Genomic DNA, 25,337 nt, shown 5'->3' on the forward strand with positions numbered 1-25,337 from the left:
TTCTCCTCAACGTTTCCCTTATTAAATGGCTCCTGGTTTTCCTCCCGGCAGATCCAGACTAAAACCGTGTCTCAATGCGTCGAATATTATTACACCTGGAAGAAAAAAATGCGTTTTAGTTGTACTCGGCCTCGCCCGATGCAGCAAAAGCGCCCGAGACGCCCGGAAGGAGGAGGAAAAGGCTGAAGAGGAGGTAGAAAAATGGTCTGCTGGTGGTGGGATTTTTGTGCCAGATGCCACTCCTCCATGAACCCATCTGTGAAAACGTTCCTTAAAAAAGAACTGATTTGGTTCACAGAAATATTTGTAATTTTTTTGGTGGTAGAAACGGGGCTGCCGTGTCGCTTTGGTGCTTCGGAATTCCACGTTTTAGATAGATTTTTGTGGAGGAAAGCGCTATTCCGCTTAAAATAGAGAAATAATACGTTTTTTCTTACAAGGTCTTGTCCTGCCAGTCGAATTAAAGTGGTTTTTTTCGACTGTTTCGTGTTCAGGGTCCACCCAGGTGGGGTTGGGCTGATAAATCACGTTACCTCCGGGGCAAAAAATTGAATTCCTTTGCCGTCCGCAGCTGTTTCAAGCTATTTTTGACCTGATTTACAGGCCCTTTGCAGCACAAAGAAGAGGCGCTGCGTCATGCACAAAGAAAATCCGAAGCCGGGGAATCGGGAAGAGAAGCCCGACGACAACGGCAGCTCCTCCGTCAATCCTGGCGCTTCCTGGTGCTGGGACGGTGGCGCCGGAGATCCGGGTTTTTTCCCCTGTGGTGAGTGTGGAAGGTCAGCTCTTCATTTTTCTTCTCAAAACCGGCTGTTTTGGGGCTCAAAAACTACCCATGGGGGCAGAGGGGGAGGGCAGTTCGAGGATTCCCCTTGTCCCGAGGCCGCTTGGCTGTTTTGTTTGACTTTCAACCCCCAAAAACCAGTGTTTTCAGAGTCCGCGAGACCCTCCACCAAGCCCTGAGGTTCAGACCGGCCCCCCTGGCACAGACCGGCCCCCCTGGCACAAGAATCCCAGTGTTTCTCCTTTTTGACCAAAAAACCCTCAAGTTTCGTGAGGATTTGCGGCCTGAGGCTTCCCCACTCCACTCACTCCAGAAAAGAATAAATAATCCCTTTCTTTTCTAACTTTTCTTTTCTAACTTTCAGGCTGTTTGAGAAGATCCGGGGGAGAAATGCTCACATGAGACTCCACCACCCAAAAGATGTTTCAAAGTCCCGTGAGCGTTTTTAAAGGGTGGTGAAGCCACCAAACCCTCCGCATTCTGCTGACCTCCTCCCGTAACACCTGGGAACTGACACCAAACCAACCACGAGGCCAGTTTTTACCATTTTTCTTAAAAAAACCCCATCTTCTTCTCTGCATCCAGGCAGCGGTTGGGCTTTGAGGATTCAAGAACACACGGTCGCCCCCATTCTAAAAAGAGAGGGAATAGGGGAAATTGCCCCAAAAGAGTCATCCTATTTAACAACGTTTTTCCCTGATGGTGGTGCGCAGCGTTTAAGATCTGGACTGCAGCACCCTTTTGATAGAGAGAAGGTTAGTTTTCATGTGTGGTTATTTGTTTACTTATTCAATTTGGTTGGTGAATTTAAAAGCTCTTGCCCCACTCTTGCTCTTTGTGCCATAATAAAACAATTTCCAACTCGTTCCGCTGGTTCCGGAGCAGCAGAATCAGGGTGGTTAAAGGTGTTGGGTGGCCGTGAGGCGTCTCGGTCGTATTTAAAGCACCCGTTGTGTGTTTATTTTATTAATTGGTCCTTATTTGCGTAAATTAACGCGGCGTTTGGGAGGGAACATGGAGGGTTTGATTAGTTGAAGGAAGGAAATGGAAAGAAAGGCGTCTTGTCTCTCCCAACAGTATAAAATAGGCTGATTTTTTTTGTTTCCGGGCCACCAGATTTTGATGACTTTGTTTAATTTTTGTTGAATATTCATGTCCAGTGGAAAGAAAAATAATCTATATTTTGGTTCTGTTTTTCTCTTGAAAGGACCAATCCTCAGGTCTGGGCCTCGATAAACTCCTGTCCCCAAAGTAGGGGGCGTGTGGGAACGTTCTCCTTGGGCTTCTCAAGGCTTGTATTTTTCAAAATAAACCTCAAAGGAACGTTTTTATCTAGCCCTTAACGATTCCAAAGGGAAACCGGCTGCCTTCCGGAAACGAAGACGGGCCTCCCAGTAAGGCTGGAGTCAGCGGCAGCCCTGCCAGCTGGGAGGACTGGGAGTTTTTCACCAAAAAACCTGGAGGCTGTTTCCTTTTCAACAAAGAAAAAGAAGTGGGATGCTGCAGCGCTCAGTGATTTTTAAAATTCCATAGAAAGGGATGAGTTTTGAGCAGTTTGGCTCTGGAGGCGGGGTGGGAAAGCGAGTGCCGAGAGAATGTGGCCCATGTTCTCCGGCGCCAGGACGGCTTGCCGATGCTCCAGGCCGCTCTGGCCAGCGGCAAAGGCCTGCTGGGGCGAGACGGCGGTGGCCGGGATGGCCAGGTACTGCCGGCTCTGCCACCCCCACCATTCCCCCTCCGCCCACCTCGTCTCTCCCTGTCTCTCCGTCCCCCGGCCCACATGGCAGAGGAGCAGGCGAGGGGGGATGTGGGGGTTATGCTGAGTTCCCCCCAAAAGAGGTGGGTCACGGCCCCAAAATGTCTGGAAGTTGGGCGGGGGTCGCAGTGTTTAAAAAACGTTCAAACCTGTAACTCTGGGTGTGAGGCACTGAAATAGAGAACAAGCTCTTCTTTTGATAGCTATTGAAAAATAATATTAATTTCTGTATCTAGAAGGAGACAAAAATAAAAAGCTCTCTCTCTAAGGATGAAATTATGTCATGGTATGAAATTATTTCGTGGTATGAAATAATGCTGTGGGCCAGCCTGGGTCAAGTGCCCAGGCCGCGCTCCTCCTCATCTCTACACCTGGGAAGGCTTAAAAGCACCGAGACCGCTAATCCCACATAGGCTAGCTGGCTATGAAGTACATATTTTCCCAAATTCAGACAAGAGCGTTCTAGAAGTGCAGTTTTCCCCAGCATTACAAGAGAAGTTAGTGCCGTGTCGCTCACAGCAGGACACCGGGTAGACACCGGGTAATGGCGGTGACAGACGGAAGATGTCACTGCGAGCCAATTGTGATGCGTGAGGCGAGTTGCCGGGCAAGCGATGACCTGCAGAGGAGGCCACCGCCTGGTGACTGTGACCACCCCAGGAAGGCGGAGGGCTAGTCGCCGCGCACAGAGGCCCCGGGCTCAGTGTGCAGCTTGCACTGTGCAGTGAGGTCCTCGTCCTCCTCCCGGCTGGGCACGGCCGTCTTCTCCTGAGGTACCCCGTGTGCCACAGGGCGCTGACGATGGCTTCTGCCTGGGAGAGGAATCGTCACTACGGGGACCTGCAGAAAGCAGTCGCTTTCCTCCCCTCGCTCCTTGCTGATAGCTCCCTCAGGAGCAAGGACACCGCTCAGAGTGTCCACGGAGTGCTGCTCTTTGCGGATATCTCAGGTAGGGGGAGCAGGGAGGAGCAGCCACGGACATGAGCCATGTGGGGACACAGCAGGCCTTTGGAGCCCCTCAGACAGAGTGGTCGTCTTGTCACTGCTGAGGTCTTCAGCTGGGATGCCCACAGAGAGCGGGATGGGTGACCTTGGGCGGTCCATCACGGCTGCCACCAGCGCGGAGCCGGCACGGGAAGGTGTCCCCTACAGGCTCTCGGGCCAGACAGCGTGGAAACAGCTGCCAGGTCTTTTGGCCCACGTGGGCATTTCCTGATTTCTGGATGTCCCTGTTCCAGGTTTCACTGCGTTGACCGAGAAATTCGTGCAGAGGAGCGGCGTGGACAGAGGCACTGATGAGCTGGCGCAAACGCTCAATGAGTACCTGTGTGACATTTTGGAGGGTAAGAGCCGTGCTGCAGGACTGTGTGGCATCAGGCCGTGATGGTGGAGGGTGGAGGCAGCCTGGTCCTGCCTCCTTGGAAGGGCTGGGGCTTTCTGTGAGGAACAGCGAGCGCAGCCAGGGTCTACTGGCGGGTCAGCACCAGCACGGGTCCTTTCTGCTCCCCGCTGCGGCCGAGGAGGCACCCACTTTCTCAGCAGCCACCTCGGTGCCTCTGGCGTGAACAGCCGTCTCAGTGCTGCGTCAGGGCCCAGAGCAGGCTGAGGGCATCCAGCAAGTGCTCCAGGGTCTGGAGTGTCTGTGCTATGAGGAAAGTTTGAGAGAGCTGGGCCTGGTTTGCCTGGAGAAGAGAAGGCTTGCGGGGGGGGACCTTAGAAACGTGCCTACAACCTGAAGAGAGGGTGCAAAGAGGACAGAGCCAGGTTCTCCCCAGTGGTGCCCAGAGTGGAACAGGAGGTTCCCTCTGTGCATCAGGAAACACTTTTTGACTGTGAGGGTGACTGAGCACTGGCAGAGGTTGCCCAGGGAGCTTGTGAAGTCTCCCTCCTCAGAGCTATTCCGAAACCATCAGCCACCGTCCTGGTCAGCTGGCTCTGTGCAGCCGGGCTTGAGCAGCGGGGTTGGACCAGATGGACCCCAGAGGTCCCTTCCAGCCTCCACCTTTCTGAGGTTTGGTGGCATCTGGAGGCCCTGCCTCCCTGCCTGCTGTGCGGGTACAAGGGCTGTGACCACCGTGAGCCTGGGAGAGAGGCCGGAGCGGTGCTTTCCTGAGCTGTGCCCCACAGTGCACCCTTGCCCCGCTGCTCCCCCCAGGCAGAGGGCCTTGCTCGGTGGCTTCTGGAAGAAGGTGTCCACATGACTCTGCCTTTTCTTCCCTCTCTCCACAGAGTTCCTGATTTTTGGAGGAGACATCTTGAAGTTTGCTGGTAGGTTCTTGGGACGACGATGACCTCGGGCACTGAGCTGTAACATTTAACTCCTGTGGCGGCCGTTTGCTCTGCACTCCTTCTCAAGAGGCTGTGCAGCGCCTTGAGCCAGCTCTTTGGCCACGCACGCACCCCTCCAGCAGTGCCCTCTCTCCAGTGCTGCAGCTGCAGAGGAGCGCTCGGGACAGGGGGTGTCACCGCTGCCAGCCGTCTGCTGCTGTGGCTGGCCCGGGATAGGAGAGGTGTCCTGGTGCCCAGGACATGGTCCTCCAGGACGATGGCCTCCCACAAGCCCATCTTCCTCCGCACGGCGGCTGGTTTCTGCTGTCTCTGCAGAACCAGACCGTAGGTCGGGGAGAGTCAGGTCTCGGCAGAGCCTTTACCTTCCCTCCCTTTCCCCAGGAGATGCTGTGCTGGTGCTGTGGAGAACACCACCCCAGGAGGTGGCCAGGACCATCAGCCTGGTGCTGCACTGTAGCCGGCAGATCCAGAAGAAGTACGGAAGGCGTGACACAGATGTGGGGCAGAAGATCCAACTGAAGATAGGTACGGGCGCTGTGCCAGACGCAGATGTGTGGCACTCTGCCATGCCACAGGGTGCTTCTGGTTTGCTGGGCTTCTGGGGCAGGCAGCTGGGGATGACGCCTGGCGCACTCAACACATTCTCAATGTCAACTCGGTTCGTCTATTTCTAGACGCCTGTTTTAGGGACTCATGTCAGCGTCTCCCCCAGGAGGAGGGAGGATGCTCTACCCTCTACCCCTCCGTAATGCCCGTCTCCCCGCTGGGCTTCAGAGGAGCTTCTGAGCAGCCGAGATGCTGGGGGCTGTAGAGTTCCAAATGTTCCCTGTGTCAGTTCTGCTTCTCCTTCTCCCCAGGGATCTCTGCAGGGACCATGAGCCTCCCGGTTTTCGGAGATGAGAGCTGGCAACACTTCTGCATTTTTGGCCCGTGCCTGGCTGAAGTTCGTGACGCCGAAGAGGTTGCGGGTGCAGGTGAAGTTGTCCTCTCGGCCACCTGCTGGGAGCTCTGTGAGCAGCACCGGCTGAGGACCAAGCATCTCGCAGGCACAAGAGCTGTGCAGGCAGGTGGATGGGACGGCCTCGAGAGCCATTCTGAGGGCCTGGGCCTGGCCATGAAGGAGGGAAGTGTCGGAAGGCTGAGGAGATGAATGTGGAGAGAGTTGTAGGTGGGAAAACGGGCAGGCAGGGGAAGGTCTTGTCCTTCCACCTCAAGGGTAACCGTGGGCTGGGCTTTCTTGCTTTGAGGGGTCAGGAGGCGCTGGGAGGGTTTGAGCCCCAGCAGCAATGTCCTCTGTGGGCCATGGAGCTGTGGTTGCTTGGAGATGGGCATGCTTGGAGAATGGCTGTCCAGCTCCGGTGCTTCTGAGGAAGCACTGCTGTCCCATCCAGCCAGGTGGGCTACTTCTCCCCTTCTCTGGGCAGTGACGGTGGAGGGCAGGCTCTGTCCCCTGGGACTCCTGGGGAGGCCAGTGGCAGTGCTTTCATTCTGTGTGTCTTCAGGTGACGGGCATGGATCCGATGCCTTGGTCCGAATGCCAAGACGCCTTACGCAAGCTCGTACAAGACCCAATGAGACACCGCTCAAAACGGGAAGGTGAGTGCCCACTTCCCCTTGCTCTGTGATTGTCCCGAAAGGTGGGGCTTTGCTGCTTCAGGGGCCAGAGAGGAACCACCTCCTCCCTCTTCCCTCTGTCCGTTAGCACTCATGCTGTTGGGCCTCCCAGGGCGGCGGCTGCTGCCGCCTCCTCCTTCCAGGGGAGAGCTCTGCCCTCAGCATCTGGAGGTGGCAACATGAGCAAGCGCAGAAGACTCTTTCTCCCCCAGTTCCAGGGCCAGGCCCTGCTTTGCAACAGCTCGTAGTCCCGTCCGCCCAGCGACCACCTGCCTTTTCTCTCCTCAGGTGCCATGAGGCCTGCTCTTCTCTTGCCCAGTGACCTGAACGCCAAGGATGTGCTTAGGAAGTACATACCAGTCGCTGCTCTCGGGAAGGTACGGCAAGGCCACCACTGCTGGGGGCTGCATTTTCGGAGGGCAGAAGAAGTGGTGCCTTGCAGAGATGGAGTTCTTACGGGAACAGACCAATCAAAGAAAATGCACCCTGAGAACACAACGCAGGGACAGCACCAGTGCTGCACCATTGTCTGCGTTGTCCTCAGAGAGACATGGGTGGCAGGAGGAGGACTCCTGTCCCTCTGTCTTTTCCGTGGCTATGGTTCTGGGTGTGCTGCGGACACGACGGTGGGATAAAGGGGAGATTCCCCTGAAGTCCCTGGAGCATCCCTGAGGGTCTCCCCTCATGTCCGTACCGGTCCCCAGATGGCGTGTTAGCGGAGCAGCCTTCTCTCCTTTGTCATTTGTGTTATGACTCGGCATCTGCCTGCCGCAGGCTGGGCGGCCTGCCCGCCCTTTTGCACCGAGAGGAGGATTTATCCCTTCCTCTGCTATTACCCGCTATCGCCAGCACGCCTGCTCTCCCTCGGTACTGGTGTGGGCAGTAAGAGCCCGGGAGAGCAGGCTGGTGAAGCCGTCGTGCTCTTGTCTTCCAGCTCGATGCAGGACTGCCCATGGATCTCCTCTCTGAGCTACGGCCAGTCACCTGCATCTTTGTCCAGCTGCAGCTTGCTGCAGGTACCAGCTCGGAGCATCTCAGCACCGTCCTCAAGGAGGCCAGCAGGGTGATGCTAGAAATCCTCTCTCCTCACAAGGGCCACATCAACAAAGTCCTCCTGTGTGATAAAGTGAGTGGGGGGGAACGGTGGCCTCCCCCAGCGCCAGAGGGTGGGCAGTGAGCCCGAGGGAGAGACTCCCTCTTAGGCGCTGTAGCAACATGTTCCACATCTGTCCTGGGCAGGGCTGCACGTTCCTCTGCGTGCTGGGACTCCCTGGAAACAAGCTGCCCTGCGAGAGCCTTCACGCCCTGCAGAGTGCTCTGGAGATCTTCAACTCGTGCTCCACCATGCTCAAGGAAAGAGAGTGAGTGTGTGGCGGGGGTCGGCGGGGTGCATGCTGCCTGGGACGGCGCAAGGGGGCTTCCCAGAAAGAGATGTGCCTTCTAGCTTGCTCTCCCTTGTCCCTGGCAGGAAGGAGGCAGTGCCCTGCGAGGTGGCAGGCAACCCCTGGGCTCAGCCCACGGCAGCCAGACGGAGTCCCTCGAAGCACACTCTGCTGGCCACCGCGCTGGAAAGAGCCCTCGTGAGGGCCAGAGGCCGCTGCGGCCAGAGGCAGGCCCTTCTGGGCCACTGCCCCATGAACGGGGATGGGGCCCAGCCACCTGATCCCAAGTGGCTGTCATCGCCAGGCGGTGACATGGTGGGCGCCTTCTTCCCTCTCTCTTTGCTCACAAGAGGGCTGTGGCCCTGCACGTGCTCTGCCCCTGCCCCTTGACCCTTGCAACCTGCAGATGTTGCACCCCTGAGCTCTCCACGTCCCCGAGACCCACGCTGGCAGGGCAGCACAGCCGGTGGCCCAGGCTGGCAGCGAGGGGAGGTGTGGGAAGGGATGAAGCCAGGCGGGCAGGACTGCGCCTGGGGCGCTGCTCAAGCCCTGCTGTTTCTCTGTGTGCCAGGACAATGTCTGTGGCAGTTACCAGAGGGACGATGTTCTGCGGAGTCACTGGCCACCCGCTGAGACACGAATACACAGGTATTGGCCTGGAAGGGTGCCGCGGGGCTGGCGGCACGGGCCACACCGACGCATGCTCTCTCTCTCTAACGCGTGCTCTCTCTCTGGCAGTCCTTGGCCAGAAGGTGAACTTGGCTGCCCGGATGATGGTGCACTACCCTGGGCTGGTGTCCTGTGATGCAGTGACCTACGCCGCCTCCCGGCTGCCTGCTTCCTACTTCAAGGAGCTGCCGGAGAGAGAGATGAAAGGCCTCAGCCAGCCTGGCCCTGTCTATCAATACGTGGGGGTCACCGAGGAGAGGTGAGTGTCCTCTGAGACGGTCGGAAGCCCTGGCGTGGCAGGCTTTTTGCCCCTCTCCCCTGCTGTCTCCAGCTGCTGAGAGAGCGGGAGTGAAACCAGAGGGATGGGGAAGGTTTGTCTGTCTTGGTAGACACAACCTGGCCTTGTGGGCTCAGTCTAAAGGGCTTTGGGCTGTGCTTTCCGTGCTGTGCTTGCTCCACCACGTGCCCTGGGAATGCTGACCCAAGGAGTTTTCTGTCCCAGCTGCTCCGAGCAGGAAGCTTTGGGCCAGTCTGGTCCCCATGGGGGAGGGGCAGGCAGCCATCTCATTGACTTGTGTTGTCTTTTCCCCTGCTTCTAGCATCTTTGGCGTGGGTCTTACCAAGAAGAGGTCGGAGTACGTCCCCTTGCTGGGTAGGTGGAGAACGCCTTGCTCTTCTGAAGCCCAGGTTCTTCCCCTTGGTAACTTTTAGTGCCTTGCTGGGAAGGGAGAGGCTTTTACCAGGGATGGTGTTGCCTGCAGCAGCCCTAAGAAAGCGCCGCCTGTCTTGGTCTCTGCTTGCTTGATGTCTTTGGGTGGAAAACGAGGTGGGGCGCCTGCTGCTCCCTGCTGTCTTCCAGACCTGGTAGGAAGGTTGCTTTCAACTGTGGAGCTGCTCACAGCCTGGGGGCTAAACTGATCCCTGTCTTTGGGGTCAGGAAAGAGATTTCCTTCTGCCAAATCGATGGAGAGTTTTGAGGGTGGGTTCTCCTCCTTGTACTCCTCAGAGCTGCTTTCTTGGCAGCATCTGGGCGAAGACACGGCAATGTCAGGAGGCAGGGGATGCCTGTATTCACTCGGGGTCTTGCCGAATGTTTTGGGCCCTGTTGTGGGTTAACCCCGCTTGGCAGCTCAGCCCCACAGAGCCACTCGCTCCCCACAGTGGGATGGGGAAGAGAATCGGAAGGGTTAAAGTGAGAGCACTGGTGCGCTGAGATACAGACAGCTTAATAGGGAAAGCAAAAGCTGCACACACGCCCAAAGCAAAATCAGGCATTCATTCACTGCTTCCCATGGGCGGGCAGGCGTCTTGCCATTTTGAGGAAAGCAAGGTTTCATCACGTGTGACGGTGACTTGGGAAGACAAATGCCATCACTCCGAACGTCCCCCCTTCCTCCTTTCTTGCTGAGCACGGCGTTGTATGGTCTGGAATAGGCCTTTGGGCAGTTGGGGTCAGCTGTGGCGGCTGTGGCGGCTGTGCCGCCTCCCAGCTTCTTGTGCACCCCCAGACTGTTCGCCAGCGGGGCAGCGTGAGCAATGGAAAAGGCCTCGACGCTGCGCGGGCGCTCTTCAGCCGTAACTAAAACATGGTTGTGTTATCAACAGCGATGTTGATAGACCTGTACAGGCTATTGCCGAATAAAATTAACTCTAGCCCGGACCAAACCAGAACGGGACTGACGACGCTGCCTTAGCTACTGGAAGGTGCTGTGCAGCTCACGGCACAGCGAGGAGATGCTTTGAGTCTGTTTGGAATGCAGCTGCCTGAACCGGCTGCAGTCATCCCTTACAGTCTCGTGCTGGATCGCTGCGGGGAGTCGCATGGGGCCGGCAGAATCTCTGTGCCTGTGGGATAGGGGAGAGGGCGAGGGGGCTGCGCTGTGGGGCAGGCAAGCAGGTGGCCCCGTGACTGCTCTGAGGAAGGCAGAGGTGCCCAAGTGTGGACGAGCAGGTGGGAAGGAGGCCTGGGTGCCGGCAAGCTGGCCGATGTGGTAGCGGGGAGGGAAGCTGCGGTGGAGGGTGCCCGCAAAAGGGACGGCTCTTTGCTTTTCAGCACGCCCCCAGCAGCTCGTTCTCTGGTTTGTCTTCGCAGGTCGGAAGCAGGAGACTGACCTCTTTGTCAGCTGCTTGAACGCCTATAGGGATTCAGGCCAAAGGAACATCCTGGCGGTTGAGGGCACGATGGGCTGTGGAAAGAGCCACTTACTTTCTGAACTGGCCTCTCTAGGCCAGGATGCTGGCCACAGGTACAGGTTTTCCACCTGTAGCTTTGGGACGCTGCCCCTGCCCATCCCCTGACAGCCGTGGAACGCTCCAGCCCCTCTGCCAGGGTACCTGGCCCTTGGACTGCAGCCTCCTGACAGAGCCTCCTGGAGACACTGCCTGGGAGCACCTGCGTGCTGCGCTCCCGCCTCTGCCTCTTTGGGGAGTTGGAGGTGGCTTCTGGAGCCACGGCCTTTCCTCCTTCACCCCTGGGTCAGGCGCAGATAGAAGGAAAGAGCCCAAGCTCAGTGCTTTTCATCCCACTCCAGACCCCAGAGACAGCAGGGCTGCCTGTCTCGGAAGCCCTGCTCGCCCTCGGCGTGTTTCCCAGGAGGAGCACGGGGGCCTGTGCTCTGGCAGGCAGACCGATAAGGTCTGGAGCCCAAAGGCAAACCCACCACTTGCTCCATTCTTGCCTCTCAGCCCCGTGAGTTCCTCTGCAGGGGGCACGTAGGGAGACCTTGGCCGGCGCTGCAGAGACACAGGCTCTGGACCCGGCTCTCCCGGTGGCTTGGCAGCAACTGCCCCTCTGTGCCCTTTCTCGTACGAGGAGGGAAAAGCTTGGCCTTCTGTGGGAAGCGCTTGGAGATGGGGGGCTGAAGAGCTCCCCGCAAAGGGCACCTCCGCCCCCCTTGTCTTAGAAGGCTGGGGCTGTGGGGAATCTCAGCGCCTTTTGCTTTTGCACCGCAGCGTGGTTGCCCTGGAACTGCTGGAGATCGACATGAGGCAGCCCTTCTCTGCCATCCGCATGCTGATGGCCAGGGCCCTGGGCCTCCAGGACTGTGAATCGCGCGGCGACAGGCAGCGCGTGCTGAAGACAAAGCTGCAAGGGACAATCGAAGAGAGCAGCTACTGCCTCCTCAATGACATTTTCTGCGTCAAGGTGAGAGCCAGAGGCCCCTCTGGACGTTGAGAAGGCCTTCTCCTGAGCTTGTCTGGGTCTGACCTTGAGTGGGCACGCTGCTGGGAGTGCCTTAGCTCCGGGATGGGCATTGCGGGGGTCACAGTGAGTATTTCCCATGCCTGGGCCCGGGGGGCTCCCTGTCTGTGGGGCTGCTGTCCCGCGCCGCACCCGCAGTGCCCGGTGCCTTGTTTGGCACCCTGGAAGTGGCACTGGAGAGAGGCTGTTCCTGACCTCGTGCCGAGGTCACCGCTGTGCGAGGGGTCTGCCCCAGCCAGCCCACGATTCCCACAGCCAGAGAACCGGCTCAGCCCAAGCCCCAGCTCTGCAGAGACCCTCAGCAGAGGGCCTTTGCTTTAGGCTCTGGGTGGAGTCCTCGCTGCAGCTCCCTGCCCCTGTGCTGGGCAGAGGTGAGGGGCTGAGGCCATCAGAGGCGGTGGGCTCTGCGGTCTTGCGTGCTGGGTAGGTGTGCCGAGCCCCGGAGCCGTGTTTCTCCCTGACTCTGCTTTTCTGGCCAGTTTCCCATTTCGGACAACGATCGCGAGATGGATGAAACTCAAAGAAAACTGGAATTGCACTCGACTCGGCTGAAAGTGCTGGAGAAGGTGAGCATTTCTCCTTCCTTCCCCCTGGGTCAGAGAAGGAAAAACCCTGCCGTCTGCAGGCTCTGTACTACTGAGGCGTGAGTGGGCGGGAGGACTGCGCACCTGGGTCATGGCCCGTCAGAGCCCAAGAAAGCCCTCGCCCCCCGACTTCCCCCCGCAGCCCCACAAACACACCCGAGGACTTTCCTCCCGAAAAGTGTGCCCTGGAGGAGGAACAATGTCTTCTGGGTTCCCTTGCCCGAGCTCCCTCCTTCTGCAGGGCAAGCGATGTTAGGTATGACCCTCCAGTCTCAACGAGTCAGTAAGCTTCCGAGCGGGAAAGGGGCTGGGGAGAGACTTCAGAGCATCCTCTCAAGAGACGGAGGCTAAATCTCGTCCCCTGCAAGACAGCTGAGAATCCACTGGATTCCCCTCAGAGCAACCTGCTTTTTTTCAGACCCTTACAGGAGATTTTGGCATATTTGTCATCGACAATGCCCATTTCATCGACCCTGACTCCTGGTTCATCATGTCACCCATGCTCCAAACAATCTCCCTCTTCATGGTCATGAGCTTAGCCCCGGGCTACGAGATAACAGAGAGCTTCCGCAAAGCCGCAGCAGACAACGCCATGTCCCAGAAAATCACTTATCTTCATCTGGACAAGCTGAAAGCTTCAGTTGTGATGCAGAAAGTCTGCAATGACCTCGGAGTGGTCAGCATCCCCAGGGATCTGGTGAGGTAAGTTGGAGGCGGGGGAGCTCTTCCTGAGGACCTGAACCTCTGCCGACTGTGGTAGGGAATCAGCCCCCCAGGCAAGGGAGCGCAGGGCCACTAGAAACATCCCGGATTCTAGCGAGTGCCAGGCGTGGGTGGCTTGTTATGCCTCACCCTGGTGGGTGTGCGCTGAGAGCGGGCAACTCCCGAGACACCCAGCCTGGGAGGTGTCCGCCTTGGCTGCCGCACAGGGAGGAAGGGAGGAAGAGTCCTGAGCCCAGCTGTGTCTGGGTGTGAACAGAAAAGGCCTTGGTCTGGGTGGCTGGGCTGTGGGGGAGATTCCCCGGGGCAGAGGTCCATCCTCTCCAGGCTCCTGAGGAGAAGAAAGGCAGGGCTCGCTGCTCTGCGCTTTGGGCATTGTCCGCAATTCTTTTCCCGTGGGCTTCGGCGAAGGCTGGAGGGTTCAGAGGGCACAAAAGCCCAAGGCAGTGGGAGGACGATCCCTTTCCAAAGTGAGGTGTAGCTGTGATGAAGATGCTGGCTACCCTGGTATGCCTGAGTGACTGGCCGCCCAGCTGAACTGTGTTTCACCTTACTTTCCTTGTGCTGGTCCCCGACGGGTCTGCTCCTGTGCAGGTTCCTGATCCGAACCAGCTCAGGGATCCCATATTACTGCGAGGAGCTGCTGCGCTGCCTTCGTGCCAACGACATGCTCCAGTTCTGCACCCGGAGGCAGTCTGGAAAAGCAAAGGACAACTGGGAGAGCCTGATCAGTAAGCACCTTGGCTGCGACTAGCGAGTTGCTGTGGCGTGTTCTCCACAGCAGAGTCTTGCCCCGTTGTTCCCCCATGGCTCTGGGCAGAGTCAGATCTTGGTCTGGCGGAGGTGTGGGCTCCTGTGCACCTTGCTGTTGGGACAGGCAAAGCAGGGGCAGTGAGTTCTGGTGGCTCGGAGGGACCTACATTCTTGGGGCGGGGGTTGTGGGGCTAAAACACAGGGGAAATCCTTCCGAAGCACATGTGCTTGTGGTGTTTCTTAGGCATTCCAATGGGCATGCAGTTTAACTGGGCCAAAGGCTAGCTCACTTGAGAACAAACCCCAGCTTGAGGTGAGGGACGAGCCCAGGAAACTTGAATGCCAAACCATAAATCCCCACAAGAGTGCCGGTAACGGAAGAAAACGGTGGTAATGCCATCCGAGAGAGCAATGCCAGCCAGAGTGCCGCGGCCTTGGGAAGAGCCAGGACTGAGGCCACGTCTTGCATTAGCACCAGCAGTTTCCCTGGCTGGGAACTGGTGGGAACTGTTTTGCTCTGCTTCATGACCACCACATTCAGGACAGGCACTGGACCATGTCAGGGGGGACTTGTCCCATCCCAAGTGAATCGTGAAGCGCTCGCGAGCTGTGAGTCGCTTTGCAAACTGCCTTATCGGTGCTCTCTTGCTCCGCCCAGCATCTGCAGTCGAGGCTTCATCCCTCGCAGCAACCTGGAGCTCCGACGCGGGGAATGACGGCAGGGTCTGCCTCCTCAGGCCAGGCGTGACCCTGGAGAACACCGCGCTGCCCATCCCCTTGAAAGGTAAGGAGCCGAGCGCCGCTCTGCCGGCTGGCGGCTGTGCTGGGGCTCCTTCCCGGGGCAGGGGCTGGAGGGAGGCTGGGCATCCGTGTGCTGCAGAGTCACCCTCTCAGCGTGGGGGCTCTGCTGGGAAGGCGGCTCCGGTCCCACCAGAAACAGGCCTGGGGCTGCAGGCAGCCGCTTTCCCCTCCTGTGAGCCTGCTCTCCGTCAGCAGGTAGGAGAGAAAAGGTTATCCGTGCAACACTGACATGGCTCCCTTTTCTCACCAAAACAAATACTTTGCTGGGAAAAAGCTTTGACTTGCCTCTGTCCCAACTTTGACGCAGCATCTGTGTTGCTCTTCTCTTTTTGAGTTCCCCAGCTAATGCTGGTCTCAAGGCACTTAATCCAAACCAAATCCTTCTCTTTTTTCTTCTTTTTTCTTCTTTTTTTTTGTTTTGTTTTGTTTTTTTTCTGCGGATCGGCATGGAAATCCTCCTGTAGCCAGGGGAGCTGGATGGGGGAGCTTTCAATGAGCGTCCCTCCTCTCTGGTCATAGACATTTGTTATGAACTGTGAAGAGACGTCATGCTAAAGTATTCCTGCTGTGAAGTGGCTTTGTCCAAAAAAAAAAAAAAAAAAGAAAACCAAGAGAAAGGAATAGTGTTGTCTGGCCAAGTTAAGGCAAGCGTTGTGGGGAGCTCTGAGTCCACCTGTGATGTGGGGAAAGTTCTCTGTGTGCGCTGTTGGGCAAAAGCCTACTCCAGATCTGGTAGGGCACATCATGGGATGCACATACCTGCTGGGTCCTGCCCTCCCCGCCCTCGGTGGGGGAGCGTTTGTTTGAGCATCTGGCTTTTCCCCAGGCCTCATGGCCTGCGGTTCCATCAGGAGCGGAGCCAGTTTGAAGATGCCTACCCTGGGTTGCGATTGCCCAGTAGGTGCAGCCGCAAGGAGAGGAGGCCAAAGTCTACCCCATCTCATGGGTTGAAACTTTCCAGCCTCTCCAGCCTCAGCATGGGGAAGAGGCAAGAGAGACGTGTTGTTTCTTCTTGACAGAGATTGCGCTGACTCAGCTGGATCGGATGCAGCCGCTGACGCGGATGGTTGTGAAGTTTGCAGCCATCATCGGGCCGGTGTTTACCACCCAGCTCCTGTCGCACATCCTTCCCCCTGGCCTCAGGACCCATATGAATTCCTTGTTGGACGAGCTGGTGAGCGACAACATCCTGAAGCGGCTGAAAAACACAGAGGTGCCAGAAGATGTGCAAGATCCTACCGAGGGGCCAGCCACCTCTTCGCAGGTGGAGAGCGGTAAGTGGTAGCGGGCAGGTGGACAAGGGAGCTCCCAGCTGTGTCCCGGCAGGGCTCCCCAGGGCATGGTGCGCTTCCCCTGCTGTGAGGGGTGGCTGGGGCTCAGGCAGGCACGGCTCTTTGCGATGGGTTGTTCAAAGACCTTATGGGTCAGTCTCAAAGCCCGCTAGCTTTGCGCTGGAGGGAGGTTCCCACCAAGTGCCGTCCCGAGTGCTGCTCGTAGCGCAGGCACGGGAGGGCGTGTGGAGCCCCTGACATCCTCTCCCAGCCACCTGATCAAAGATGCTCTCCAGGTTGCCCCGGGGCCCTCGACGGGCTTTTATTCAGCTTTGACTCCCCTGTGGCGCAGGAGGAAGCTCAGGAGGCTGGGGACTGCCTTGCCAAGAGCAGGGAGAAAGTGCTGGACGGGGCTTGCTTGGGCTGGCGGTGACATGCCCAGCTCCTGCCTGGAGCGCAGCTGAGCGCTGTGTCCGCGGGGCTGGGCTAGCGTCAGCAAGGCAAGCTGGGCCCTTTTGCCCCGTGCTGCAAGGCTCGGTGTGCAGCAGTGCTGGTTGGCTGGCAAGGATGCACGCCAAGGCATGACTCTCGTGCCCCGGCTGCGACGGCTCTGAGCTGGGGCTGATGCCGAGGCCCTTTGCCTTGCAGGTGTGCAGAGGCCCTCTCCCAGCACGAGGACCGAGGAGCAGCAGCCTGGCGTCCTGGCCTTCTGCGTCCCACTGCTGCAGAAGGCTGCGTACGAGCTGTGGCCCGAGAGGCAGCGAGTCGCCTTGCACGGCAAGTGTGCCGCCTTCCTGGAGCAGCACGCGCACAAATGCAGGAGCTGCGGCCAAGGGGAGTTTGTCGCCTTCCACCACTTCGCCGTCACCAGCAGCCAGGATGGAGGCAGCTGTCGGGACCCTGCCGACGGAGGCGACTCATGCAGCTGGGAGGCCTTGGTGCTGGCTGGAGAAGAGCTGAAGCGGGATAGGACCCACGCCACTGGGGGTACGCTGTGCACCGTGCTCCACAGCCCGGGCCCTCCAGGAGCCCAGGGGTGTATGCTGGGGATCGGCTGGGAGGAGGTCTGCCAGGGACGAGCCCAGGCGCTGAGGACAACCACCGCAGACTTTGCTCAGCGTGTCGGCACCCTCGCAAGGGTCCTTGAAGCCCAGTGGGAGAGCGAGAGCAGCTCTTCCCCTGGGGCAGGCGAGGAGGTGTCTAACCCCCTGTTTTCTTTGCAGATGCCACAGAGCAGCAGGCTTTCACGGAGGAGGAAACTGGGTGAGCAGACAAGGGTTTGATTCTTTGTAAAGGCAGGGAGCTCAGGGGTCTCCAGAGGAGACCAAGGAAGCGCTGGCATTTGCCTGCCAGTTGTGACTCTAGCTTGAGGAAGAGGCTTTCCGTGGGGTGGGAGCTGGGAAGAGATGGCCACGGAGATGAGACAGTGCTTGAGGAAGCCCGTGGGCTCCTAGTGATGGTCACACTACGCTGGAGCAGGCCTTGCTTTCCAGTTCCTCGAGAGGAGCGCTACAAGATCTGCAGGGGAAAAGCCACCACAGGGAGCCGGGTGGTTTGCCTGGGGGAGGTGACAGAAAGCCCAGCTTGTCGTCTTCTCCCTGGCTACAAAGCAGCTGTAGGAGTCATGCCTGCCCGTGGGCTCGCGCTCTGCTTTGAACAAAGGGCTTTTGATGGCCTCTCTGTGGGGCAAAAGACCAGTGTAGGTGATGCCTGTGCATTCTTTGCTCTCTTCTTCCCCTGGGAACGGTGCTCTGACTAGTGTGGCGGAGCGGCTTCTGCCAGAGGGCGAACAGACAACTGAGCTGCCCGACGAGACCGACAGGCAGCACAACGGCACACACTGGTGTGAATGCCGAGCCATCGTGGAATCGGTGCTTGTGCCTTTGGCTCGCCACTACGTGGCAATGGGCGATGCCGACCGAGCCTTTTACTACCTTCTGGAGTGTGCTGCTGCCTACCTGCACGTCTCCAACAGCTACATGGTGAGTTGCCTCGCTCGCCAGTGCCCACCGTGCACGGAGTCCTCTCAGTCAGCTGGCTCTGGGCAGGACAACTTCACCGCTGCAATAGGGCATGCCTGGACGGGGCCTTGGAAGGGACATGCTGGGGTCAGAGCCTGACTTCTTCCTCCAGCTTGCCTCTTCTGTGGACGGAGACAAAGGCCACCGTGCCCATAGCAGGAGGGGAATTAGCAGGGAGGGGATCTGAAGGAGCACTGGTGCCTGTGCTCTGAGCCGGCGTGACTGTGTTGGGGCGGGCATCAGCAGGGGGAGAAACGGGTCCTCTTAAGACAGAGGACGAGGCTGGCCATGGGCTCTGCATCACGCTCACCTGCTCTCTCTGTGCTTGCGCAAAGGCCCTCATGAAACTGAACGAAGCGGAGGTCCTGAGGAAGATGAAAGCCACTGCGATAGCCTGCTTTGAAGAGGCCACCTTCTTCAGCCTCAAAGGGCAGGTAAAGAGACGGGGAGGTCTGGAGGGGTGTCCTGGGGGATGGAGCTGGATGCTTTCCCCGGCTGCAGGGCATATCCCTGGCATCACAAGCCACCGGCAGACTCCGTCAGTCTCTTGGCCGACTCGAGCAGATCAGGGTGTTTCCCTTTTCCTCTGCAGGTTTGCTGGTGTATGCAACGTCTTCAGCTGGCAGAGACAATGATGAGGGAGGCTTTGAGCTTGCTCAGAAGGAACTTCCCCGAGACCTCCCCTGGCGCCTTTGTCAAGGCTCAGGTGGAAAAGTTGCCTTGTGTCGCTTACGTGAGAGCAGCCTGCCTTCTGCAGAAGGGCCGGTAAGGAGCAGAACTGAGAACCCAGGGGAGGAAGAGCCATTTCCTACCTGGTCCCAGACCTGCCTGGGCTTGAGGCCACACGTGACCTGACGCACGGCCCTTACAGGACCGAGGGGTTAAGGAGCGATATGCGGGTGGAATGGGGAACGACAGAGCCCCACACTCCCTCCCCCCTGCACGCTCCTTCCCCCCTGGGTAAAAAGCAGCTCGCAGCCGGGGGCTGTGCCTGCCGGCACGCGTCGACTGCGGCAGGGCCTTGGTGGTGGCTGGGGACAGAGAGCTGTAAACAGGGAGTAGAGGCTGACGAGGGGCAGGGCTCTGGAGGCAGGACCAGGAGACGGGGAAGGAGCAGTGGGTGGGGGTGAGGTGTGAGAGCGAGGAAGCTCAGAGGGCGATAACCCTTTTCTTGCCGGTTCCCAGCTTTGCTTGGGCCCCCGGGCGCTGTAGCGCCAACGCGCCCTCGCGAGCGGTCAGCTTCCTCTGGCGGCACTGCTTTGTTTGCCCCCTTCCTCTCCATCAGCTCCCTTTCCTCCCAGGAGGTGCGACTGGCTTGTCCGCCGCCCTGCTTTCCCCCAGCCCTGGCTGATTTAGCGCTGTACAGTGAGAGCCTCTGGGCCCAGCAGTTTCTCTCGTGCGGCAGGATGAAGAGGCTGGCCTGGCTGCTGCAGCAGAGCTGCTGCCTTTCCTTACTGGAGCGCCTCTTCAGCCTGGAGGGCACTTCCAGCGGACGGAGGTTCTCCCGCCTGGCAGCGCGCATGAAGGCCAACACGGACAGGGCGTTGGACTCCTGTTGGACAGCAGAACTCCCACCACGCACAGACTTAGGACACAGACAGATGCCAGCACAGACGCAGACACAGGTACAATTGGGCACACAGGCACCGTACAGAGACCTTCACAGACGCCGGCACCAATACAGGCAGGGACACCCGTACTGATACCATCAGAGATACCACCGCCCATTCCGTTGCAGGTGCCGTTGCAGATGCCGTTGTAGAGGCCGTGGCAGACACAGATACCGCTGCAGACGCCCTTGCAGAAACCAGGTAGTCTTTCAGATGCAACTGCAGATGGAGATGCCATGGGAGAGACAGATGCCACACCAGATACCCTTGCGTGCGCCACTGCAGATGTAGACAAAACCGGAGTGCAGAGAGCATTGCAGATGCCCTTGCAGACAGAGGGAGCGTTGCTGATGCAGGTACCATTTCAGAGGAAGGCATCTTTGGGGATGCCGGTGCGGATGCAGATAAAATTGAAGATGGTTACTGGTTGAAAGATAGAGCTCAGAGGGTTGTGATTAGGGGCACAGAGTCTAGTTGGAGACCAGTGACGAGTGGTGTTCCCCAGGGGTCAGTACTGGGTCCAGTCCTGTTCAACATATTCATCAATGACCTGGATGAGGGGATAGAGTGCACCCTCAGCAAGTTTGCTGATGACACCAAGCTGGGTGGGGTGGCTGACACACCGGAAGGCTGTGCCACCATACAGAGAGACCTGGACAGGTTGGAGATCTGGGCAGAGAGAAACCTTATGAAGTTCAACAAGGGCAAGTGTAGGGTGCTGCACCTGGGGAGGAACAACCCCATGCACCAGTACAGGTTGGGTGCTGACCTGCTGGAGAGCAGCTCTGTGGAAAGAGACCTGGGAGTCCTGGTGGACAACAGGATGACCATGAGCCAGCAATGTGCCCTTGTGGCCAAGAAGGCCAATGGCATCCTGGGGTGCATCAAGAGGAGCGTGGCCAGCAGGTCAAGGGAGGTCATCCTCCCCCTCTACTCTGCCTTGGTGAGGCCGCACCTGGAGTACTGTGTCCAGTTCTGGGCTCCCCGGTTCAAGAGGGACAGGGAACTGCTGGAAAGGGTGCAGCGGAGGGCTACGAGGATGATTAGGGGACTGGAACACCTCTCTTATGAGGAAAGACTGAGGGATTTGGGTCTCTTCAGTCTGGAAAAAAGACGTCTGAGGGGTGACCTTATCAACGCTTATAAATACTTAAAGGGTGGGTGTCAGGACGATGGGGCCAGGCTCTTTTCAGTGGTGCCCGGGGACAGGACAAGAGGCAATGGGCACAAACTGGAACATAGGAAGTTCCACCTAAACATGAGGAGGAACTTCTTTACCCTGAGGGTGGCAGAGCACTGGAACAGGCTGCCCAGAGAGGTGGTGGAGTCTCCAACTCTGGAGACATTCAAAACCCACCTGGACATGTTCCTGTGTAACCTGCTCTAGGTGACCCTGCTCTGGCAGGGGGGTTGGACTAGATGATCTCCAGAGGTCCCTTCCAACCCTATGATTCTATGATTCTATGATTCTATGATTCTATGGAAACGCAGATGGAGACCACGTTGCAGGTGCTGTTGCAGGTGCAGTTAGCGTGGCAGATGCAGATATCATAGACTGGTTTGGGTTGGAAGGGACCTTGGAGCGTCATCCCTTGGCTTTTCACGAGCAAGCCTGATAACATCCCCCTCCCGCAACAAGCCTAGTTTAAAGCTTGGTCAGTGAACCCCGCTGGCTCATGAGCGAATACCCTCTTCCCCCTTGCAGAAAGATGAACCCCATCCAACGCCAGCAAGCCTGGTGCCGTGTAGACCATCCCATTGTTCAAAAAACCCAAAGTTGTTGCAGTGACACCAGCCACGGAGCCATGTGTTGACAGACTGAGCACGTCTGCTTCTTTCAGAGTCACTGCCTATAACTGGGAGAAGGGAAGAAAAGATAACCTGCACCCCAGGTTCCCTTATTAACCTTCCCAAGGCCCTGAAGTCTCTTTTGATTACCCTTGGGCTACGTCTTGCCACCTCATCGCCACCCACATGAAAGAGCGTGGGTGTTTTATATTTTCGCAATAGGGTTATCATCCACTAAGCCTAGGTCATCTGTAATGAATTTGTAACAAATTATTTGCTAGCAAATGATGTTTCAAACCAGAATTTCAATTTAGAAATTTTTTTCTTAAACAGGGACCATTCAGGACAACTTTACCGACTTCTTCTGTCACCAGAGCTGTATGTTTGTTTTCCAAATAAAACGGTTCTTATGAAAACTCAGGAGTTCTGTTCTCCGCCATACAACTCTGCAATGACCAAGTCAAGTGGTATCGCCAGAGCGTTTCAATCTACTAGACTTCAGGAGACATTGATTAGCATTTGTAAAGCAACTTGACAGTGTTTTGGAGGGCTACAAAAGTAGAATTTGTAATGGCATGTTGCAGTTCCTTCTCTGTTGGATGGAGGAGTCAATATTAGCACAATTAGCCACTTCCCATCCCAAGCAGTTTTGAAAGAATCCAGCGTGTTTTGAAAGAATCCAGCGTATTCTGAAATAATCGGGGAAGGAAGGCACTGTTTCAAGCCTCTTCTGTCAAGGTACATTGGTACTGAAGTTCAAAAATAAGCACACATATTATGTGAGTTATCTCTGAAATAAGTCCGTTCACTGACAGAGAGCCGCCACCGTTTCTATTGTAATTTCACCAAAGACACCAAAGAGTAAGACATTTGTCAGTGTCAGGCACAATTTGCCTTTGGTGAAGCCATGTTGGCTGTCACCAATCACCTCCCTATTTCCCATGTGCCTTAGTAGCGTTTCCAGGAGGATCTGCTCCATGACCTTGCCAGGCACGGAGGTGAGACTGACCGGCCTGTAGTTCCCTGGGTCTTCCTTTCTTCCCTTTTTGAAAATGGGCGTTCTGTTTCCCCTTTTCCAATCAGCAGGAACTTCACCAGACTGCCACGACTTCTCAAATATAATGGAAAGAGGCTTGGCGACTTCATCTGACAGCTCCCTCAGGACCCGTGGATGGATTTCATCTGGTCCCATGGACTTATGCACCTTCAGGTTCCTCAGATGGTCCTGAACCTGATCTTCTCCTACAGTGGGCGCTGCTTCATTCTCATAGACCCTGCTTTTGCATCCTGCAACTTGGGTGGTGTGGGTGGAGCCCTTGCTGGTGAAGGCCGAGGCGAGAAAGTCATTCAGCATCTCAGCCTTCTCCATGTCCTGGGTGACCAGGTCTCCTGTGTCCTTCCTGAGAGGGCCCACACCTTCCCTAGTCTTGCCTGTACCCGTGACGTACTCATAGGAGTTTTTCTTGTTACCCTTGATGCCCCTAGCCAGATTTAACCAGGGCTGGGAAGTTTTCAAGTGACGTCCCTGACCCTGGCCCCGGGGAGGCAGCATACCTCCCTGTCAAGAGGGTCTGCGCGGCATATTGGGCCTTCTGTCCCCCTCAGAAGGCAGTGTCCTACTACTATAACCCGCCTCTTCTCCCTTGCAGAGGCAGTTTTTAAACTGGGGGTAGGCCTTGCTGGTCCCGGCATCTCTTCTGGTGTAGCCAAACCATCTTCCATGCCATCCATGGGCTGGCCTACCTCCTCAAGAGCCTCATACTTGTTGTGCAGAGGCACCTGGTTGGGGGATGTGGGCAAGGAGGGAGTTCGCTTCCCTCCCTTCGTAGGGACTAGCCTCCATTCACTGGCCTCCTTTTGGCCACTGCCTTCAGTGGCAGGGCGAAGGGACCAGATCTCCTTCAGCTCGGGGTTTTTTTGGGGGCTCTTCTGGTTTTTGACTCAGGGAGGTCAGAGTCTGCTTCCACCAATCCATTCCTTTCTCACTCTCCCTGATGCGCCGCAGCCTTTCTGTTTCCTCTTTCAGCTCTGCTGCCAGGCTGAGTAGATCATCCCCCTGGTGGCACCTCACGCAGCTGTCACCTCTTCTACCACCCACCAGCCCTGGGAGATTAAGGCACTCTCTGCAGCCGGCGACCTGGGGGGCTGCGTGCTTCCAGGGGAGCTCAGTTGGTACGGCCGCGCCTGCTCTGGCAGCTCTGGCAGAATTTGTCTATTTTTTAAGACAGAATGCTTTAGGACAATATAACCTTGTAGTAGAAGGTTATCTCTCAAAACAAGGGGCCCAGGGTTACTGAGGAATGCAGAGACTAGTCAAAGCTAACACTTTTGTTGCGCCAGCAAGAATAAAGAAGTAGAGCAGAGGTCTGCAGTTCACCCAGAAGTCACAATGATGAAGAGGAATGGAGGAACTAAATGACCACCGGATGCCTCTGAAGACCACCGAGAGACTCCAGTGCGCATGTGGGACTGGGCAGTAACCTGTAATAATGAGTTAATGAATAGGTAATCATTTCTTGGAAAACTGGTGAACATGCATACATAGCATGTTTTTAAACTGTGCATCTAAATCAGTCAGCGCGCACATTAGGTGGAGCAATCCCCTGTGCGCCTGGTGCTGCAATAAAGAATACCTGCTTAATAGTCAGCAAGGCTGTTGAGTCTTAACTTCGGCATTTCACTGCATCATGGGCTTTCCCAATATGGGAAAGAATCAGAAGAAAAAGGCAAAACTCGTGGGTTGAGCCAAAGACAATTTAACAGAACAGCAAAGGTAACAAGAAAACAACACCAATACCACGGATAGAGGGATATACAAACATGATTACAGTACCACTGCTCACTGACCGGACCCGGGACGCCCCAGCCTGCTCCCAAGTGAGACTTCCTTCCCCCCTTCCCTGGCAGCTTCTGGCTACAGGCTGGGCATGGCTCCCATGGGATGGAATACATGTGTCCCTGCCGGAGCCCGGGGAGAATTAACCCTGTCCCCACTGGAACCAGGACAGGGTGGTAACTGGGTTCCACAGATGGAGTCAGGAACACACGGATCAGGATCAAAGGCAGATGAACAGACAGGGTCGTCCTCGGACATCGACCATTGAAGGAAGAGAGCTGACCCTTTGATCCCTCAGCTTTTATACTGAGCATGGGGCAGATGGGATAGAATACCCCTGTTGGCCAATTTTGGGTCACCTGTCCTGTCTGCTTCTCCCCGGAGGTGGGACCCCTCTGCGCTTTGCCGCTTCTGACCCCTCCAATGGGGTAAATAACGAAATGAGCTGACCTTGGTTGTTATAGCAATAAGTATAATCAAGAGCCTCTGCGCACACCATTCCGTGGCACAAACTCTCTTATCACTCTGAACGAACCGTTTCAGACACAACATGCTGTTAATTTCAGAGAGTTAGAAGAGGCCGAGCTAACAAATAAAATTACTGAACAGGAAGTTGATTCTGTTTTACCTCAAACCAGGACATTCCACCCCTTATTCCATACCATTTCTGTCATGCTCAGATCACTTATACTTTCTCTATCGAATCTATCCATACACCATATGTACAGATAGATAGACAGATACATGCAGGTTACTCAATTATGATTTTACCTACAAAAGTCCACTAAGTTCATTTATTTCATAACTGTAGGATTTCATCTCTCATAGCAGAATCTCAGGGTAGGAAAGATGAATGAAATTCTCAGGGAGGAATGAAGTTCATCGTGGTTCGTGCCCATGGGTATCATGTCCATCTCAAAGAGTTTTGCTGGATGCCACTTGATGAAGCTGGTTCAGTGTCCTGGTTCCGGCGGGGATAGGGTTAATTTTTCCTGGTATTCCATGCCATGTGAGCCATGCCCACCCTGAGCTGCCAGGGGAGGGGGCAGGAAGTCGCCTTTTGGAGCAGGCTGCAGCGGCGGGTTCCGTAATCGTGTTTGTATATTCCTCTGTCCGTGTGATTGGTGTTGTTTGCTTGTTCCCTTTGCCGTTCTGTTAAACTGCCTTTGTCTCAACCCAAGAGTCTTGCCTTTTTTTTCTTCCGATTCTTCCTGAATGAGGAAGGCCTGAGCGAGCGTCTGAGGCTAAACCACGACA

At 56.5% G+C, this 25,337-nt stretch overlaps 1 protein-coding gene across 1 annotated transcript; it reads left to right on the forward strand.

Moving 5' to 3' along the window:
- Positions 1–3,084: 3,084 nt before the first annotated feature.
- LOC134509645 (adenylate cyclase type 10-like) lies at positions 3,085–19,887 on the forward strand. The gene is given in 26 exon segments (XM_063322226.1): positions 3,085–3,135; positions 3,314–3,325; positions 3,327–3,489; positions 3,779–3,883; positions 4,770–4,808; positions 5,211–5,354; positions 5,687–5,839; positions 6,732–6,820; positions 7,378–7,569; positions 7,683–7,804; positions 8,397–8,473; positions 8,564–8,753; positions 9,094–9,146; positions 10,587–10,740; positions 11,447–11,639; positions 12,176–12,262; positions 12,699–12,982; positions 13,595–13,731; positions 14,421–14,537; positions 15,574–15,828; positions 16,474–17,088; positions 17,608–17,807; positions 18,182–18,280; positions 18,439–18,611; positions 19,132–19,471; positions 19,609–19,887. Coding segments are annotated over 26 exon segments (4,323 nt in total).
- The last annotated feature ends 5,450 nt before the right edge of the window (positions 19,888–25,337 follow it).

Source organism: Chroicocephalus ridibundus, unplaced genomic scaffold (genome assembly GCF_963924245.1).
Source record: "Chroicocephalus ridibundus unplaced genomic scaffold, bChrRid1.1 SCAFFOLD_448, whole genome shotgun sequence".
In the NCBI taxonomy this organism is placed as follows: Eukaryota; Metazoa; Chordata; class Aves; order Charadriiformes; family Laridae; genus Chroicocephalus; species Chroicocephalus ridibundus.